The sequence below is a fragment of the Lepidothrix coronata genome, unplaced genomic scaffold (assembly GCF_001604755.1).
Source record: "Lepidothrix coronata isolate B3197 unplaced genomic scaffold, Lepidothrix_coronata-1.0 Scaffold1, whole genome shotgun sequence".
Classification (NCBI taxonomy): Eukaryota; Metazoa; Chordata; class Aves; order Passeriformes; family Pipridae; genus Lepidothrix; species Lepidothrix coronata.
The window spans coordinates 15,889,119-15,906,867 of NW_016690181.1; the positions used below are offsets into that span (position 1 = coordinate 15,889,119).

General features: G+C 34.3%; 1 protein-coding gene across 1 annotated transcript in view; it reads right to left on the minus strand.

Moving 5' to 3' along the window:
* Nucleotides 1–428: 428 nt before the first annotated feature.
* Nucleotides 429–17,749, minus strand: part of PDE3B (phosphodiesterase 3B) — an 87,796-nt gene continuing 70,475 nt past the window's right edge. The window contains exons 5-16 of the mRNA XM_017810986.1: nucleotides 16,261–16,367; nucleotides 15,855–16,065; nucleotides 15,240–15,313; nucleotides 14,620–14,723; nucleotides 13,745–13,879; nucleotides 11,526–11,637; nucleotides 10,657–10,770; nucleotides 8,330–8,529; nucleotides 4,764–4,967; nucleotides 4,185–4,346; nucleotides 2,774–3,023; nucleotides 429–2,434 (exon numbers count right to left, since the gene is read on the minus strand). Coding sequence (XP_017666475.1) covers nucleotides 2,208–2,434; nucleotides 2,774–3,023; nucleotides 4,185–4,346; nucleotides 4,764–4,967; nucleotides 8,330–8,529; nucleotides 10,657–10,770; nucleotides 11,526–11,637; nucleotides 13,745–13,879; nucleotides 14,620–14,723; nucleotides 15,240–15,313; nucleotides 15,855–16,065; nucleotides 16,261–16,367 — 1,900 coding nt within the window. The 3' untranslated portion in view covers nucleotides 429–2,207. The remainder of the gene's footprint in view (nucleotides 2,435–2,773; nucleotides 3,024–4,184; nucleotides 4,347–4,763; nucleotides 4,968–8,329; nucleotides 8,530–10,656; nucleotides 10,771–11,525; nucleotides 11,638–13,744; nucleotides 13,880–14,619; nucleotides 14,724–15,239; nucleotides 15,314–15,854; nucleotides 16,066–16,260; nucleotides 16,368–17,749) is intronic.

Consider the following 17,749-nt stretch of genomic DNA (forward strand, 5'->3'; position numbering starts at 1 on the left):
GTTTGCTACTTCTTACTGAATTTTAAAATTGCTTCAGTATTTCTACAGAGTTTAAGGGAAATCTGAGATAAAGTTGCTGGGAAAGGTTTCACAAGATATAAATGCTGCCAGTGCTTTAGTAAAAAATAAAGTGTTACGTTTACCTTCTTATTATTTTGTTATTTTTTTAATAATAATTTTTAAAGGGAAACTAAAAATGGAAACCTACCATGTCAAATAATAGAATAGTGACTTTAGACAAACTAATTTGTATCATGTTTTTAGGTAAAGCAAGATGATACTAAACAGTATTAAAATGATATTTTATATCTACAAGCACACAGGCTAAATGCAAAATGCTGAGAACACAGCATACCTGAAAGAAGTAGAGTTTCTGTAGTCTTCACATTATCTGTTAGGAAAATATATGACCAAGAGACATACAACTGTATGATCAATAAGTGCCAGCTTCAATAGTGCAACATTTTATTAATGACAGAAATATCTGTTTTTAACACTGCTCATGTTACAAAAAAAAAAAAAATGCAGTGATAGTAATAATGGCAGTAAAGGGGGATTTTGCACTGAAGATATAAAATAGCAAAGCATGATTCAGTGGTCTTTTAAGTGGATCAACAAAAAGCTTATTAGTGAAAAATGGAAAAAACCCCTTTCATTGATTTAAACTGGCCAATCAAAGAGCAGAATAAAAATTTGTGTAAAATAGTGTAATACAATGTACTCAAGGTTATCTTAGAAATGTTACCTTTTTTTTTTCAAGTCAACTGATGTAAATGTAAACACAAATTGCTAAGATACATTTAGCAATGGCACACACGTGCATTTGATTTTTATTGAATTCAACTACACAGCATATAAATGTTTAGTACTAAAAGGTGCACTTTTAAAACTAGGTTTATTTGTGGTTTGCTTACTTACTTATAGCCTAAATTTATGCCTTCTATTGTTTGTTTGTTTTCAAATTAGACCTACAATGGTAGTGTTCCTAATAATACATTTGTGTGGAATGTCTAAGTTTCCTACTTTAAAACTCAACAATCTAAAATGTAAAACAGTACCGTGTTGTTTTCAAAACTTTACACAAAATTTTCACATTCTGGTTTCCATATGTGTATTTCAGGATGTACATCAAATTTGAAGGGGATATAAGCTGTGTCTGTGATGGAAGAAAAGATGTGGGGCAAATTAAAATAGCCATTTTGAAACAGTAGTTAATGTCTCTTTTTTTTTTTAAAAAAAAACCCTCTTTAATTCTCCTAAAGATTTACATACAAATAATAAATGAGATACGATCTTATTTCCTTAAAATTTAATATTGGAAATCGGTGCAAGACAAAAATCTATGATGCAGTTGACTTGTTTTTAAACGTGAACCTGAGTAAGGGCAGGAAATATAACATGACTTCTGACTAAAAGAATAAAATTCCTTCATAATTTAAGTAGCGGAACAGGTTTTTAATGTTCTACCACAAAACAGCAAGGCAACAGATGATAATGGCCTTGTATTCAATGAATTATCATGAACATCCACTGCAAACCTGAATATTTTCTGCAAAAATAAAACATCAGATTATGCACAATAATAAAAAGCATCAGAAATAGATGCACCTGGATCTTCTTTTCTTATTTTAAACCACAAATATCAGAATTCAGCATTTATGTCACAGTCCTTGAACAGTTGCTCTGAGATGACTACATTAAGCACACTACTGCACTAAGTAGACACCCCACAACAGGCTTGCACTGCAACAGTAACATAGTTTTCATATAGGCACAGACCTTTTCTCATTCATGTTCAAAAACAACATGAAATAAGCAACTCAAGACAATATTAGGATTCATCCTGCGTTTCCTGGTTAGTGAAAAGTTCTTGCCACTTTGGTAATTGAAGTCACTGAATGTTTTTAAAAACTGCAGGTACCTCAGGGAAAAGAAGAGTTCCATATTCAGCAAGGCAGCATTATATCAGGATATTTTATACCAACTAAGGCATAAAGAACTTTGCATCAGGGTATACAATATTCAATCTCTGAATAAAGTTTCATATTCTGTGTGGCGAAAGTGCATAGGAGTGGGATTCCACTAGAGTAAAAAGAATCCTCTCACAGTATTAAGGCCTTTCAATTTTATGCAAACTGTGTCAGGCTAAAGTCAGCACAGTGGAAAAAATGTAGGCTGTCATCATACTGGACACCACTGGAGTTTTCTTAGCATGTCTTGTCTTCTCCTAGTTGTCGTTCATCATCTTCATCAGCTTCCTCAATAACCTGAATTTCGTCTGCTTGAGGTAAAGATGAGATTTCAGTCAGCAGTTTAGCTCCTTCGGTTTTGTTTTTTTCTTCCTCTTCAATGACTTTCTTCCATATTTTGTGATTTTCACTGAGATGGTGTATTAGCTGGCAAAATATTCGTCTACCTTTTTTTCTTTGAACTTCTGCAAAATTATAAGCATATTTGATTGTTTGACATTCAAAGCAATTGTATTTTACACACAGAAAACCAAAGGCACATTGCAGAAGAGATGTAAGTTTGAACAAGACATATGAATGCTTATTATGAGTATTTAAATAGTGGCATGGCAAAGGACATCAATGAGTTTCTGTTTCAAGTTGCAAGTCTTCTGGTAGTAACAAAAATTTTATTGAAAGAGTAAAATTTATGAAGCAGCAAAATAGAAAAACCTACAAAATTTGCACTACTCAGTTTCAACTGGCATTGCTGATCTGAATCTATTAAATGACAACTATGCACCAATTGAAATACAGAAACTTACTTAAAATAAGATCATCTTCCATTTCTTCATCATCACTCTCTAACTGTGCACCATCATCATCTTCAGTACTTTCTGTATCCTCCTCCTCTTCATCAACCCACTGCCCTGGAAGCAACCCAGCTGCATTGTAGGAGTTACAAAGGGGACCAACTATATGAGTGATGAAAGATTCTTGCAGCTTTGCAAGCTGTGGAGAAGAACGATCCATGAAGGGGCTTATAGGTAATCCAAGACTTGCTTCCTCATCACCCTGAAAAAGAAGTGAAAAAAATTATCAGAATTTCTCACAAAATTAACTTTAAATTTTTATTTTAAAAATTACTGTTAAGGAACCAAGGAACTACAGTCTACAGCTTCCTTATAAGGGGAAGAGGAGGGCAGGCACTGATCTCTTCTCTTTGGTGGCCAGTGATGGGACCTGAGGAAACAGCGTGGAGTCAGGGGAGGTTTAGGTTGGATATTGTGCCTGTTATTCCTCTGCATTTACAGGGCAGTTTTCTTCCCTTTTTATAAACTGGAGAAGAAAAAAAATTGAACAGTTGTTCATAGAAAAATCTGAGTTATAATCATCTATTTCAGCACTTCCATGGACCTGACAGTTTTATAAGAAAAAGTTTGTTTCATAAAGGAGCAATTTAGAATACTAAAGTCTTACAGTAAGTGTAAACACTTCAGATTATTATTGCTATTACCTAAATCTCCAAAGGACTTTTATTGTTTATTTTTATCTTCCTAGTTTGAAAAAATATTTTTCAGTCCCTGATTGTTGCCTCATAAATAGTTAGCTTCTCGGGAAGGTGACTAGAGAAAAATAACGGAGAATATAGAATATATTTTGGGGGACTTATAGAAGTTCTTAATATAAAAATAGGCAGCAAATTTTCAGACTTTTTCCACTTAATCTTGATAGGATTACTTATCAAAGTTCCTTTTTAAAATTGTTATACACATTTTAATACTGCTAGTTACTCATGTATATTCTTAATATTTCATTTTCAAAGTTTTGAAATATCCTCTGTCTTTGCACTAATAGTTAGCTGAATATATATTTCCAGTCTTATGGATTTTGTACATATTCTCTGACCTGGAAACTTTACTTCCCACAGAGGAAGAATTAATTTTGGTTTGTCAGCATTATCCTATGAAAAGAACCCCTCCCCTCCAAAACAACCCCTAATATCTGAAAAAGGGACTATATTGGCCAGGAACTTGCTTTGTAAAACAGTTAATAGAAACTGAAAGATTATGTACGTAAGCTACCTACAAAAAATAAAATTTTTACTATTCCGAATGAGAAGATGGAAATATCTTACCTGAAAATTTAACACAAGATATTTTGCTTAATTTAGTTAAGCCATTGGTAAAGCAAAGAATCATTAAAAAAAGAGTGGATTACCCTTTCCACACCCACCTGTTCATAAAATTCATTAACGATGCCTTCTGTCCACTTCAGATGCAGCTCTCTAATTTTGGCTGGGCCATTAATATCTGCCAGTTTGATGCATATTTGACAGGCCAGTAGTCGATCGTTTTCATTGCTCCATTCTATACCATTACTGTTGATATCATTGACCTGGATTAAGAACATACATTTTTAAAAATTAAATTAAAACTATTCATCAGTGGGTTTGGTTTTGGTTTCTTTCAGGTTCTGTACAACAGAGACTTGCAATGGTTTTTCTGTATCACTTTTTGTCTTATATAGGAAAAGAAAAAAAAGGTTCTTTATTATCTCTCAGAAGATGGAAGTGTGAGACATGATTAGGGTCTCCTGTAAACCCCTATGTCACACCTGCTAGGTTTATTAGGCAATCTACAAACAATCTACAATTGACTTGTACAAAGGAAATACTCTATTTGCATTTTAATAACTTAAATTCAAATATTATAAAACTTAAATGCAAGTTATTACAGCTAACAACTACCGAGAAGCAGTGATAACATGAGTATATCAGGACCAGATCAGTGCAGATGCTGAAATGTAACAAACCTTGGCATTAAATTCTGCAAGGAAATCAAAATGCTTCTTTAGATCTGTGGCAAGGATTGCTTCAATCACTAAGAAGCGAAAACGCTTGAATTCTACGTGATCAAGATTTGATAAAAAGTTGTATTCTGGTCGTGATAAGAAAAGATTCCAGGCAGAAGCAGCGTGGTGATTTTCTAAGACTGATCTGTCATTGTAGAGAACAGCCTACGGAAAAACAAAGAAACAAACAAAAAACCCAGAGGATCGTAAATGACAAAGTCAAGTTTTAAAGTTATAATTAAATATTTTGAAGTTTAAGGGCTAGTTAGAAACAAGTCTTAGGTGAAACAAAACAAAACAAAAAATTGGAAATTATGTTTTACCTTCTAATTTTAGGGTTAAAGTGACACAAAACTGGCAGATGAGGGAAAAAAACCAAACCAAACAGTTACCAAAGTTTTTTCCTTCTTTACAAGCCCTTAACAATATCTTGGTGCCAGCTACATTCAGACTGTAGGCACACATATACAAACCACTTAAAATGTAGACTTTGGAATGTGCGTATGTGGACCAAAGAAAGATCTAAGTATATCCCTTTAATTGCTCTTAATTCCAGTCTTCTTTCAAAAAAACCCCCAAACCACAAAAACTAACAAACAACCAAACACAAAAAGAACTCCAAAGCATATAAGAACTGTTGTTAATGGGAAATGGTTATCACTAGTTTTCAAAGTGCTATGTTTAATACTGATGCATACATTTTAACTGTAAATGAGTTAACTAAAATATTAAAACAGTAATAGATTTTACTCACAACTTCCATGTTTATATGAAACAGCCTAGAAATTAATTAATTGAATATAAATTAGATAGAACCTAAAAAAAGTCTTTGAAAAACTTCAGAAAGCATGAACAAAATGAATGTTTATATCTTTGAAAACTGAAGATGAATGTCTGTGTTGTTTATTATTGTTCTTCATTGTATACTGTTTTCTACAGAAATACTTAACTGCCAATATCCTAAACTCTTTTTGCATAAGAAATTACTAAAAACTTACTGAAAATTACATTTTAAAGTCTCTATCTGCTGACAAGTCACGTCGGTTTCTGATTTAGTGTTGTAGATGTTGTGGTTACTATAAGTTTCTTGTCTCTAACTTATAAAAATACATCCAAATAGCCATCATAAATATTCTTCCTCAGACAATATTCCACCCTTGAGATAAAAATATGTCACCATGCACCTTAGGCATCTTTTCCTCAATGCTCTTCGTTCCAATTCTTCCCTGCCCTACCCCGATTTTTTATTTGCTGTTTCATTCAGCTTTATTTTCCTTTCTTCTTGTCTTTGCCTTTTAGACCCTGAAGTGCATAGCATCTTCCTCAGATTGCTCAGAGTCCCATCCAACCTGGCCTTGAACACTGCCAGGGATGGCATGACCTGTTCCAGTGCCTCACCACTTTCACAGTGAAGAACTTCCTCCCAATATCGAGTCTAAACCCAATGTCAGTTTGAAGCCATTCCCCCTTTTCCTGCCACTACATGCTCTTTTAAACAGTCCTTCTCCATCTTTCTTGTAGGCCTCTTCAGGTACTGGAAGGCCACAATTAGGTCACCCCAGAGCCTTTTCTTCTCTAGGCTGAACAATCCCAATTCTCTTATTAGGTGCTGCAGTTAATTGGATTATTAGAGGAACCTAATTCACAGTAATTGCAGATAACATTAGATTTCAGAGGATTCCCAAAATGCAAGATATCCATGAATTAGCTGCTGAGACAGTCCTAGGGCCAGTTCTTTATGAAATAATCCCCTACTCAAACCTGCATTGATTTATTTCCAATTTAGTAAATTGGAAATTGTTTTTACATGCATACACAACCAATAGGTACAAAACACATCAGAATTTGTCAGGGAAGAAAAATAAAAACATTACACAAGTACAGTTCAAATTAATTTCTCAATTTCTTAAATTGGGCAGATGATCCTAAACAGGCTACAGTAGGCATACAGAAGAGAAAAATTTTCTTTATTCTGATTTCAGACACAGTCAAATAATTTTCTGGTTAAAGAATGTCTTACCTGAGGTGCATTTGTGGCCACTAGAAAAGCATTTGTACGACCAGGATGATCATAATCGTGCATGGCAGCCGCTACATATAAAGCCATCAATTCCAAAGCAGGAATGTTTGATGCCAAACAACCATAACTGTCATCAGCAATAGGACAACTTTTTGAAGAAATATAGCTGACTTGAGCAGGGGCAATACCACTGGCTTCCTCTAAAAAAAATTGAAAGTACAAAAATAAAATATTTTTTAGAACAGTATTTCATTTGTAATACATTTTAAATTACTCAACCAGACACTATTGTGAACATAGTATGGTTATCCTTGTAATTAAGGAGCTGAATAATTGGCAGAGAAAGACTTATATTTTGAAAAAGAGAAAGTCTTACTATTGTTTATAGATAAACCAACTATTTTGAAGAAAAGTTGCAAATTCATCAAGGAGAGATTTGCCTTGGTCCTCAAAACTGTGCAGTGCCTTAGAAGTCATGAGAGGAAGCCACTTCTTTTTCAGCTACACTTGTGCTGCAGAAAAAGCTGTTTCAGAGGAATGTTCCAGCAAGCACAAAAGGCAATCTAGTGGAACAAGGGACACTGATCCTCTAGACCATGTCTCTTGACTGCAGTACAGTTGTTGTTTAGATTAGAAAACAACAATAACGATCCAAGATTTTTGTTATTAAAATGCACTTGTAGGTATGTGTTCCATGGAAGGGAATGAAGAGAAGGGGTAAAAACTAGCAAAAGTGTACATCTCAAAGTCCAAACTACAGATCTTGGAAAATCCACATGGGTACCTATGGTTCCACATTACTGTTAGGGTCATATTTTTGCCTTCCCCTTATTGTTGTGCTGCTAAAGAACTCCAGCTGTCAGGCACACCTGGAATTTCATTGCCTTCTTAAAATGACAGCACTAACAGAGCATTCTACAGTTTGCCTCCAACCAAAAAAAGATCAAACAGCATCTCCCTTAGTATTTCTATAATTTGCCCATATCTTGAACTTGCAGGCCTATAGGAAAAGCTTGGGGGACAGCAGAAACTACTGCAAAAGGAACTAAGGGCATNTCTTCTCTAGGCTGAACAATCCCAATTCTCTTATTAGGTGCTGCAGTTAATTGGATTATTAGAGGAACCTAATTCACAGTAATTGCAGATAACATTAGATTTCAGAGGATTCCCAAAATGCAAGATATCCATGAATTAGCTGCTGAGACAGTCCTAGGGCCAGTTCTTTATGAAATAATCCCCTACTCAAACCTGCATTGATTTATTTCCAATTTAGTAAATTGGAAATTGTTTTTACATGCATACACAACCAATAGGTACAAAACACATCAGAATTTGTCAGGGAAGAAAAATAAAAACATTACACAAGTACAGTTCAAATTAATTTCTCAATTTCTTAAATTGGGCAGATGATCCTAAACAGGCTACAGTAGGCATACAGAAGAGAAAAATTTTCTTTATTCTGATTTCAGACACAGTCAAATAATTTTCTGGTTAAAGAATGTCTTACCTGAGGTGCATTTGTGGCCACTAGAAAAGCATTTGTACGACCAGGATGATCATAATCGTGCATGGCAGCCGCTACATATAAAGCCATCAATTCCAAAGCAGGAATGTTTGATGCCAAACAACCATAACTGTCATCAGCAATAGGACAACTTTTTGAAGAAATATAGCTGACTTGAGCAGGGGCAATACCACTGGCTTCCTCTAAAAAAAATTGAAAGTACAAAAATAAAATATTTTTTAGAACAGTATTTCATTTGTAATACATTTTAAATTACTCAACCAGACACTATTGTGAACATAGTATGGTTATCCTTGTAATTAAGGAGCTGAATAATTGGCAGAGAAAGACTTATATTTTGAAAAAGAGAAAGTCTTACTATTGTTTATAGATAAACCAACTATTTTGAAGAAAAGTTGCAAATTCATCAAGGAGAGATTTGCCTTGGTCCTCAAAACTGTGCAGTGCCTTAGAAGTCATGAGAGGAAGCCACTTCTTTTTCAGCTACACTTGTGCTGCAGAAAAAGCTGTTTCAGAGGAATGTTCCAGCAAGCACAAAAGGCAATCTAGTGGAACAAGGGACACTGATCCTCTAGACCATGTCTCTTGACTGCAGTACAGTTGTTGTTTAGATTAGAAAACAACAATAACGATCCAAGATTTTTGTTATTAAAATGCACTTGTAGGTATGTGTTCCATGGAAGGGAATGAAGAGAAGGGGTAAAAACTAGCAAAAGTGTACATCTCAAAGTCCAAACTACAGATCTTGGAAAATCCACATGGGTACCTATGGTTACACATTACTGTTAGGGTCATATTTTTGCCTTCCCCTTATTGTTGTGCTGCTAAAGAACTCCAGCTGTCAGGCACACCTGGAATTTCATTGCCTTCTTAAAATGACAGCACTAACAGAGCATTCTACAGTTTACCTCCAACCAAGAAAAGATCAAACAGATCCCTTAGTATTTCTATACATATATATAATACTAAGATCCCCTAGTATTTCTATAATTTGCCCATATCTTGAACTTGCAGGCCTGTAGGAAAAGCTTGGGGGACAGCAGAAACTACTGCAAAAGGAACTAAGGGCATTAAGTTAAAAATATTTGCACAATAAGAGATTCACAGTTTCTCATTTACAAAGTCACTACTTTAAAAAAAAAAAAAGGAAAGAAAAAAGAAAAAAAACAGTAGCTCTTATTTCATCAGCGCAAAATAAAAAAGGAACACTTTTGCCTTACTAGAGTAAGCAAGGATTAAAAATCCTAGTAACATTTAGACTGGAAGAGTTTCAATAAGACTATAATTTCTTATTCTAATTTTACTTTTTTTGTAAAAGAGAACAAAAGGATTTTCGCCACTTTACTTTCTTCCAGTCAAGTGTCCAGTCCCAACAAATTTAACACTTAGAAAAGGCAATAGGGTGCAATCACTGGATATGGACAACCTGGGAAAAAAGAAAGGTGACTGCAGAAGGGCTAATTAGTAAGGGAGAAATAACATATTCTGTACAGTTCACAATTTACTTCTTAAAATTCCAGCCCTTTAAAAGCCATGACTTGCATATTGTCTCTTTTTACTGCACATATAAAACAGAGTGTGCCTGATTTCCTCATTTCATTTTTCTGAAATAGAAACAATTTTCTATGAAAGTCTATGTTTAAAATAGTTTACTTACAGGATACATTTCAGTAAAAGCTACAAATTTATATTTAAAAGTTAGTTCCACAAAGTCAGAGACAACACAAAAGCAAGGTTCATTGGAAGTAACTTCACACAAGATCTGAATTTGGAGTCTTTATTTCTCTTTCTAGGATTCTTTTATGCAGTTATTGTTAGGATAGTCATGTAATGCCTGAAAGTCTGCATGTGATACCTAATACAGAATTCAAAAATAGTCATTTTTACAATAAAGCCATTAAGGAGAACTTCAATTAAGTTAAATACTTTGGTACCTTTTCTTTAGTCTATTTAACTTTCCAATAAAGTTAAGAAATATTAGTCTAATGTATTTCAAATGCTAAAAATACCCTAACTGTGGCAGAGTACAGAGGTTTCATTCAACACAGAAAATTTATTAAGTGAACCAGTACTCTTGGCTAACAAACTAACCATTACTCATCTAATAATTTTTCTAAAAGTCAAGTGCATGATATTTCTGAACGGTGTGTGCTAATTTTGTGATTTTTCTACAGTTTTATACTAAAATACAAAAAAAAAAATCAGTGATAAGATTAATTATTTTCTTCCAGAGTAATTTGGTTTACCTATTATAGTTTCACTGAAACATTCTCCAGCAAAACAGAAAAATAACCTAGGTGAATACATACCCATTTCATTTTCCATTATATGCTCATTGTGAATTTGCTGAAATCCAGGAATGGGCCGTGTTGTCAGATACCACACTGCATGGAGAACATCCGTGGCATGTATACGATTGTGGTCTGAAAATTAGCAAGATATAATAAAAACATTATGTGAAATATAATCAAAAGGAAGAAAAAAAAATCTAATGTACCAAATGCATGTGAGATTTTAATATAAATTAAAGGAAAATTTGAATTGAAATCGTTAGTAGAGGCTCTGTGTATCACCAAACAATTTTAGGAAGCAAGTTAGATGAACATCAAACATTGTCTATGCACACCTTACCCTACCTAGGAGTCAGGAAGGGATTAAGTGACCTTTTAAATCAATGTGGTAAGTCACTGGAGTGGCTGGCAACCTGATACCTACAAGCACCTGAGTTGGACAAACATCCACGACATGAGGGAGTGGGAGGGTGTGCAGGGCAAGTGTGTTTTTTGCTTTGTTTTCCAATAAATTTGGCTGCCCTAGACTGCAAGATGGATAATTACCATCAAAATTCTCTATTTTCTTATTATTTTACTAAGGAATTAACCCAAATTTCTGTTAAATCAACAAATATTCTCCCAGTAAATTCAGTATGTTTGATTCAACTACTCAGTCAGATTCTTTAAGATTATTTTCAACCAACATATTAACAAATTCAGTTTTAGAGTCCACCCATTTTGTCCTGCAGTTCATTCAATCAGTTCTAAATTCTGTCAAGTGTATTCAATAAAAATGTACTAAGCTCAGACACTGACTACTTCTGTATTAAACATTAAACAAATACACACAGTAAAGGAAATACACTGATATATAGAAACCCCAATTGTAGTTGGATAGTACTTACAGGGAATATCTCTGTAGCCATTTTCTAGTGCACGGAAGTAATTCATGAACTCTTGAGATGGAATTTTGAAAATTTCAAACAAGCCAGTGTCTTGAAACAAGGTATAAGTTACCTAAATACATATTAAAATTAAGTTTAGTCTGAAAAACATACCTAGGCATATTCTGCTTTTTTAACTTTAAAAATATTAGTGTTTTAAAATTTTTCTTGCCAACAGAGATGGAAATTACTGAAATTCCACTACAGATTATCGGAATGCTACTGTCATAAAGATATATTTAATTATTTTTTTAGCACAAAAATGTGGATTTTTATTATCCTCTCAATGCAGAATAATAATAAAAGCTTTTCTTTCCTAACTGATAAATTTATGCACAACTGATTATTTTTAATATTTCTCAATTTTTTTTGTCAGGTAAGTAACTCATGCTTTTTTCCATTACTGACCTAAAAAGAAGAAATCTATATTCTGACTTATTATTCAAAAATTCAAATTACTTAACTGTGGCAGCAGTCATCACTCTTAACAAACCCAAAACAAACAAACAAACAAATCAACAAAACCAGGTCTCAACATTGTGTTTGGTTTTGACACTTCTGGATGTTTTTAACAAAGGTAGTTGGTAAAAGAAAAAAAATTTCAAAAATGTACTAAGAACATCCATATATGTATATAAACCATATATTATGGTTTACATATAGAACTTAGCGAACCACCTGATCTCCCCACAAGGCTGCATATATTAAGAAAATGTTTTAAAACAAGTGATTGCTGCTCATTTTTACAACTTTTGTCCCAGACACGCGAGACAAACAGAGGCTCCGAAGTGTGGGAGGTGCTCAAAGGAACAGGAGAGCAAAATGAGGGGACATCACTCCTTCCACCAGTTCCAACCATTCCCCTTTCACAGACCCAATCTCAGAACCTTAAAATAGATGGTAAAATTGAGTTTTTAATTGTCTGTTAAGTGAGACTTGTCTCAGATTCTTGCAGCACAACAGGCAAAAAGACTAGGATGGGAGAGGGAGGAGGAGAAATCATACATGTGCACACAATATCAGGGAGAAGTGATACACAGATCCTGGTAGAGTCAAAACCTGTACACTAAAGTACTTAGAGGTTTCAACTATCCCCTAGACTGCACAAAAATGGAATGGAAGCCAATGGGGATCACAGAGTACTAGCATCCTGCTGTAAAAACTCAAAAGTGGATTGTGGCATTCTAGTCTCTACCTTAACACTTGAACTAAGTCAGGTGACAAAAGACCTGAAAACATTTGATCAAACAAGGCTAACTGAAGATTCAAAACAATACCCAGAATATTGTGCGCTATGAAAGAAAATGCAGTGTCTAATGACAAAAATGAAATTATCCCCATTGTTTTTTCCTGACTTCAGCACAGGTGCAGGCTTGTGGTTCCAACTGCACCAAAGTGTCTCTAACTTGTTTCCTTCCAGCTGCTTATTCCTAACACTGATCTTGAACAAAAATTACATGCATTCTACTCCAGGGTGGAAAACTAAGATACTGGCAATAGAAATATTTTGTAGGCAGATCAGAAGTAAATCCAGCTCTACTATAGCTCCATGGTTGCTAATCCACTATAAAGAAAGAGAGAGAAGCTTCCAGGTGACATTGATAAATGAGAGAAGCTGGGAAAGAGCAAACAGGATTATACTTTGCCGGTAGATTGGCTTCAGCACAACATGAAACTGCACGAAAGAGCTTAGTAGTAAGTCAGAAAGAGATAAAAGGGATACTACATGCAGAAAGAAGCATGGAAAAAAAAATCCCATTGTTTGTAGGATCAAGAGGCAAAAGACTGCCTAAAAGATCACTTCTCTTCCCCCACAGGTGTAGCGCTGGCAGAAATATTTTACTGAAATAAAGAAAAAAGAAATGGTTGACAAACAAGGTAGTAATTCTGAAAGCAGGAGACAATTTTTCACAGGAAATGGCATATTATGACAAAACCTAGTCACTGTGAGTCTAGCCTACTTTTACATTGAGAACAAAATTCAGAAAATTTGGAACAAGTTGTCTATAGACAAAACACTTTTTATGGTTTACAAGATGGAGCACACAAGAAATCATACTTCTACTTGTCAAGATAGCATTCATATATATGTTGACTGCAAAACATCTTCATGGTTTAAATAAAATATATAAACACAGCAGCTTTACAAACCCTCCCTCATATAATAAAAGACAACAAACCTGGCTAAGGATCCTTCCAGACTGATCTCCCATTTCTTTTACAAGGTCAAAAATTTGGAAATTCCAGTTGCTCATCTTCTCCATTAGTGAATCATGGTCTAATAACATTGTTTCTAATGTATAACTCTGCTCCACCTGTATGAGATTAAGATACTTTATCATCCCTAAAATAACAACGAAAACTAATTTATCAGTTGAGTTGGCAAAAAAAAGCCAGGAAAATGATAAAACTTTAGTGAACTTATTGAATGGTGCTGTAACTACAGCCACGATAAAATCATAAATCAATAGTACAAACAGCACAGTTAAGGGCTTGACTTTTCCCATATTGGGGCAGCAGATTCCAGCGTTTTCTGAGACTGTGTTAAATTTTCCTTTGTTAATAAAACAAAGCAAAAATATGCATAGGCTAACCAGATATTTACTGAGCTTTACCAGTTCATTATTTGAACAAGTTTTAAGGGACCTGATATATAAATCCAAAATTTTACTAAAGAATAAACCATTTGTATCCCTGTTTTTCCAATCAACTGCATTGTATCAGCGTTCATTTGTAAGTCTTACTGGAACTTCTGAGAGAAAATACTAGTTGATCACTGTTTGAGAATACTCTCAACATTAAATATGCACAAATCAATTTGGATCAGTAAAAACTTCATACAATGACCAGCTTTCTTATCATTTGCTAGTAAAATTTATGCAAGCTAGAAATAAACAATGGTTAAATAAGAATTTGAATTCCAACAATGCATCATTTCCCTTTAGAAATTGCAATTTTAGCAATGCAAAGACCTCTTCACAACAAGTTAGAAATTATAAAGGAATGCTGTATTGATAAAAGTTATTGCAAGCTTTTTTTGCAATTACATGCTTACAAGCAGATTATTTTGTGTTTGATCGATCATTTCCTTCCTTTCATCTTTTTTCTTCTCTGTATGGTGCAAAGATTCTTTTGAAACATTAGCACTTCCAATTTCACCTGAAAGAAAACACATAAATACTATATCAATAATTTCTTTGTGAATTACTACTGTAATAATTTTTCAACTGATCATACAGATTATTCAGAGAAATATAAGTAACAGCTTGTTTCCAAGCCATTTTATTTAAGAATTATGCAACAAAAAAGTTGTAACGGACAAAATGGATTAGACAAAACTTATCTGAAGATTGAGAAAAGCTAAAACTAACTTTTTATTTGCAAAAATTGGTTCAGTGATTAGTTTAGCTGAGTTGGCAGAGAACTTGTGTGATATATGGAGTACAGAACTATAAAGGTGTGAGTGGAAGCCTGTTTTAAAATCCTTACTATGAAGCAGGCAATATTTTATGTTATCTTGATTATTCTAAATCACAAAATAAAATAAAATATATGCATATGAGTTAAAAAATAGGAAAAATTTTACGTAGAAATATAAAAATTTTAAGTTAACTGGCCTAGAAAAAAAAAAAGGAGCAAGTTGATATCAAATATTTGTTTATTTTGAAATCCCACCTGATTTTCTGTCTCTGTGTTCTGCAGATTCTGGTTCTGCTGTTGGAACAGGCTTGAGTATCTGACGTCCACAGCTTACAGAATACATGAAAAATATTTACAACATTCAGTAATTTTCTTCTTTTGCTACTGATGTCTTCTACTGAAAAATATCTGCAGACTACTTTTATTAAAAAGGCTTTTGGAGGTTCCTCCAAGTGACCTTAGTATTTTCTTCTAAATTTGGCACACAAAGATTTAGTCTGTGCTAAATAATCAACCATCACCTCCCCCGGACTCACCTGCATGCATTAATAAAGTAGAGCTCATTACTTAGAAAGTATTCAGAAATACAGAATTCAATTCCCAAATAAGAAGACCTTCTTTTCAAAAAATCCATAGAATATTGTTACTCTAAAATAACAACTGTTGTGAGGGATGGGCCATTTCAAATCAATGACATACATAGACCATTCTTTAGTTACCCCTGGATAATACAGTCACAGATTATTATGAGATCATGTGCCCTTTTTTCAAGCCTAGCAGATGCATAGGTGTTGCTATATTTTTTTCATTTTAACTCTATTCTTTTCAACACACATGAAGTTACCAAGTATGTAACAGAGTTTACAGTACCTGCTACACATATAACCTACAGGTGTTTTAACTTGCTGCTGAAAATCTGGAGAGCTAGATGTGTATCCTGGAGGCTTATGTATATTAATGCTTGGTTTTGTAAGGAAATCAGCAGTATCAGGAAATTCTACAGGTGACCAGTTGCTGAAAGCCCCGCTGGAGACAGATCCATGACTGGGTGAACCCACAGGACTCAGACCGGGCGAAGCACCTTCCAAAACAAACATTACATGGGGTTCAGGTCACAATGAAAACATCTGTTTACAAAGACTAGATTTAAACAACATGAACATGCTGATATTATTTTAGTACTACCTTTACATGAAAAAAACCGAACTGTAATACATGATGTACTAACTACTGTCTTGTGCCATGTCACCAAGCTGCATAAATTGCATGATCTTACCTGCTCGTCTGGGACCTATATAATGAGTCAATGTCATAGAAGATGATCTTTGCTTTGGTATTGTCAGCAAGTTTGCACCAAAAGACCCACTTGAATGAGATCCTTGGCTGAAAAGAAAACAGTAAGAATTAATTTTTTACTTTCCTAGTTTTTCTTCCATTTTTATTAAATAAAATGCTTTAAAAATAGCTATTTTGTCCTGTCACAGATCCGCTACCATTCAAGAAAGACAGAGTATTAGAAACATCAGCTAGACAATATATGTCAATTATAGGGAATAAAAACTACTGGGTACTGGGTGAAAGCAACAGACAATTTTATACAGTCCTAAAATGACACGATAAATATACTCAGACCAAGTGCAATAGGCTTTACTTCTAACATGCTACTTTTCTCAAACATTTGAACAAAGTAGGCTATTTTCTAACAGATCTGAGAACATTTAGAGGATTGATTACTTTGGAAATACCATCAAAACCTTACACAGCTACAATGATTTTCAAATTAATTTTGAATGCTTAATTATTTGATTTATTACAAACTTAGAACTAAAGCTGGTTTTGACATCAACTCAGATTGTGCTTCAGTAGCTGAATCGTTCAACTCAATAGTTGAATCCTGCCATCTGCTGTTCTAGGCATGAAATTTCACCCCCAAATTCAAATTTATTCCTTTAGCAAACAAAAATGTAATATGCAATTAAAAATAACTGTATATGTGTACTCAAAGTGAGAACATTTAATGTAAAACTAACTCTTTCTCTTCAGTGGGGGAAAACAGTGTTTACTGAAGCAGATTTAATCTTGCTTAATCAGATTGCAAACAAAAGTCAAACACAGAAAAAATTCTTAATCTCCCATCATTTGTTTAAATATATGAATACAAAAAATGAGTTAAAGAATAAACATAGATTTATTTCTGAGTATATTCAACTACTGGAGAGGGTCCAGCAGAGGGCCACAAAGATGATGAGGGGCCTGGAACACCTCTCTTATGTGGAAAAGAGAAGACTGAGAGGGCTTCTCATCAACAGATATAAATATCTCAAAGGTGGGTGCCAAGAGGATGGTGCCAGACTCTTTTCAGTGGTGCCCAGGGACAGGATGAGGAACAATGGCCATAAACTAAAACACAAGAAGTTCCACCCCAACATGAAGAAGAACTTCTTTACATTCAGAGTGGCAGAGCACTGGAACAGGCTGCCCAAGGAGGTTGTGGATTCTCCCTCCCTGTAAAAATTCCAAAGCCATCTGGACACGTTCCTGTGTCACCTGCTCTAGGTGAGCCTACCTTGGCAGTGGGGTTGGACTGGATGATCTCCAGAGGTCCCTTCCAACCTTAACAAATCTGATGCTTGACATGTTGGTCAGATTTCAGAAATGTTTGGGTTGAAAACTAGGATAGATTGATCTTTTCACTGTTTGTACATTGTTTAGCTATCACAGCTCACATGTATTAGTTTAAAGCACATAAAAATGCTGCAAGGGTA